General features: G+C 50.8%; 1 protein-coding gene across 1 annotated transcript; it reads left to right on the top strand.

Annotated features, from left to right (window-relative positions):
• Positions 1 to 1,083: 1,083 nt before the first annotated feature.
• On the top strand, positions 1,084 to 2,126 carry LOC109781841 (ubiquitin-conjugating enzyme E2 34-like). Its single transcript, XM_040395689.3, has 3 exons — positions 1,084 to 1,248; positions 1,657 to 1,660; positions 1,746 to 2,126. Exons 1-3 carry the CDS (start codon positions 1,084 to 1,086, stop codon positions 1,916 to 1,918), a joined length of 342 nt encoding a protein of 113 aa, XP_040251623.1. The 3' UTR covers positions 1,919 to 2,126.
• Positions 2,127 to 2,985: the final 859 nt, after the last annotated feature.

Genomic DNA, 2,985 nt, shown 5'->3' with positions numbered 1-2,985 from the left:
CCGTCGAACAAGACGCGAGGGGACGACATGGTGCCCGTAAACGGTGGCCGTGCATGCTTTCTTTGCATCTCCACGGATGGCGGCCGGCCGCCGCTGCTGGACCCAGGCGTGACGTTGAGGTCGATGACGGCCGAGGGGCGCGGGGTGGACGGCGCGATCACACCAACGTCCGGCGACCCCGAGAAACGGGTCTGGGCGTCGTGCCTTGGCGGGGGAAAGCCAGGCGACATGGGCGTGGTCCGCGACATCGGCGACTGGCAGTGCGGCGGAGGCCGGGCGACCGACGAGCCTGTGCTCGCCGGGCCGACGACCGCTGCAGGGAAACCGGCCGGACGGCACATGCCAAGCATGAGGAAGGCGTGCTCTTTGTTGACGATGTCCTCTTTCTCGTCGACCGCGGCCTTGCGCCGCGCGGCCTCCATCGCATCGCGCTTGGCGGCGAACTTGGCCGCGGCGGCATTGACCTTGACGACCGCCCTCCGGCTCCTTCTCTTCGCCGATCCCGCGTCCAACTTGGTGATCTCCTCTGGCGTGCACTCCGACTGAGGCTTCCTTGGCGCCTTAGCCGCCTTCTTCTTCACCTTTGGGGGCGGGTCGACGGCCAGGCCGCCGGAATTCAGCTGGGCGTCGGCCATGGACGGGGGAGGGAGGGGGCGGCGGGAGGGACATGGGAGGGTTTGGGGGAAATGGCGCCAAATGGGGCGTGGGGTGGGGGGGGGTTTGCTTTGTGCCACCGACAAGCGGGCCAGGGGAGGATAAGCGCGCGCATCCCGCCTGTCCGTCCGTTTCATCCTAAAATCGACGCAAATTTAGGCCGGAGATGGGTCGAAAGCGGACAGAAAACGGACAAAAGTCCGTTTGCGCCCGCGCTGGGCCGCCTCATTTGTCCCTTTTACCCCAAACGGACGGGGCCGGACAGGATGGGGTTGTGCGGTGGAGTTGGCCTCAGCTGGGCTGGGCCTGGAGGAGGGCGCCATGGCGGAGGCGTTCGGTAGGGACGGAAACGACGTGGTCATTATTCTTGCGTCATCTCTTGACTACGCCTTCTGACATGAGAGAGAGAGAGATTCCCTGTTCCAAACCATGAGGTATAAATCGACACTGCTCTTGTTCCACGGCAAAAATTGCCCGCACTTCAGGAAATTATTTCCTGAATATGTGGAGAAGTACAACCAACAACAAGAAAAGGAGCACGGAACCAGAGCCCCAGCTCCTTCACCTGACACTGTCCAGGAAGCGGCAGCTACGGTGAGAGCAATTTTAATATGGTCACTCTTGCCTTCTCTTTCTGCATGCGAAGTAAGAAGATAAAATTTGGAAATCCGTTTGTGCTCCTGCACTCGAAAAATATATTTTAATGTGTGAAAATATTCCAAACAAAAATTTGGCACATACATCTCGACATTATATGTGTGCACGTCAAGTTTTGAAGAAAACCGACATTTTTTATGGCTTGTGTAAAAAAGACAAAAGAATGTCTTGTGAAAAGAAATTTTTAACACCAGATTTTGTTATTTTCACACGCGACACATAAGTTGTCGGTTTTCTACGAAACGACTTTATGAGCATGTATAATATCAAGATGTATGCGTTAAGTTTTTGTTTGGAATCTTTTGTCATTTTTAAAATATGTTTAAAATGCATTTTAAAAACTAGGAGCGTGCGCTCTCATGTGCCAAAACGCCACTCTCGATAAAATTTACTCAGACCCACTACTTAATAAAATTAACGTCCCGGTCTCTCAGATCTATTATGTATTTTTATCTCTCATGTGAAAAAGGGAGGTAAGAAAGACCATGTTAAAATTTGCCGGGTTCGCAGCGAAAAGAAGCTGAAGAAGCGAGTGCCCTTTTGGCTGACGGTGGTTATCGTCTCTGTTTTTGGCGCGGTGATGGCCTTGCCCCTGATGCAACTTTGACAGTAAAAAGTCGAATAAAGTGTGACAGTGGTGCCGTAATTTTGTATAGCTTTCTGTTGGTTTGTGCAACTCAATTCTTCATCCGTGGACTACCACCTTGGAGACATGGTGATGAACTCTTGTGATGGTAAAACTGTAGAACCGTATTCTCACTCCCTTGACGAGAAACTCTACAAGCTGCTTTATTTGAGCTTCTTGGAACTATGTTTTTTCTCGTCTTCTGTTTCGAGCCGCTCCAGTGTCCAGTTCCAGCATTGCTTACTTTGCCCGCTAATGTTTATCTTCAAGGTGTAGAAATGTATCAGAAGTAGAACACCATTAATTTCATGCTAGATTAAGAAGGGCTTGCAAATTGTGATCCGTGTCGATGCTAAACAATGCTCTTTCTGCTGTGTATCTCTGGGTGATCCGTCTCTTTCCAAGTGACGCTTCACAATTTTCTCCAAATCCGGTCGCCTTGTATTTCTTGGCTAGCTGCTTATTTGGTTGCTTGATTGTTTGTGTTCACCTACAGCACTAGCAGGAGCTGATGGTGTCACAGCTTTTCTGGAGAGCGAACTGTGTTGGAGTCTTCTTAGCACACGCCCCAGGGATGCCCACTTCAATTACGGTGACCTGAGAGCCAACCTCAGAACTGTTGAAGTGAACTGAACTGAAAGTCGGTCTGCTTTCTCACCTTTGCATCTATATTCAGATAACGATTCAATCCATGCTGACACGACATTATGACAACTATTTTCTTTTGAATGATATAATCTATACTTGCACATCAGTGTTCGCTTGACCGTCTTGGCTACATGAGCGTGTGGAGCTGTTTTGGATGCCGGGTAGCCCCTGTTGGCCCCGTGCCCCAGTAGCGCCTTTTGGGTGCGCTATTATGGCTTAATAGTGCTTGCGACATCGCCTGGTGGTGATGTCATGTTACGTGCTTAGTGCTATCAAGGCAACCTCACTCCCGTTTATGGTCTTAGATGTCGATCACGATAAACATTTATGTCCTATTTGGTTGTCTCTTCGCGACACAGAGCTCTCCCTATTGAGAACATTGGGAATATGTTGTCGCCTCT

Source organism: Aegilops tauschii, chromosome 7 (assembly GCF_002575655.3).
Source record: "Aegilops tauschii subsp. strangulata cultivar AL8/78 chromosome 7, Aet v6.0, whole genome shotgun sequence".
Classification (NCBI taxonomy): Eukaryota; Viridiplantae; Streptophyta; class Magnoliopsida; order Poales; family Poaceae; genus Aegilops; species Aegilops tauschii.
Note: the sequence above shows the minus strand (reverse complement) of the source record. Positions and strands in the feature narration are given on the sequence as shown.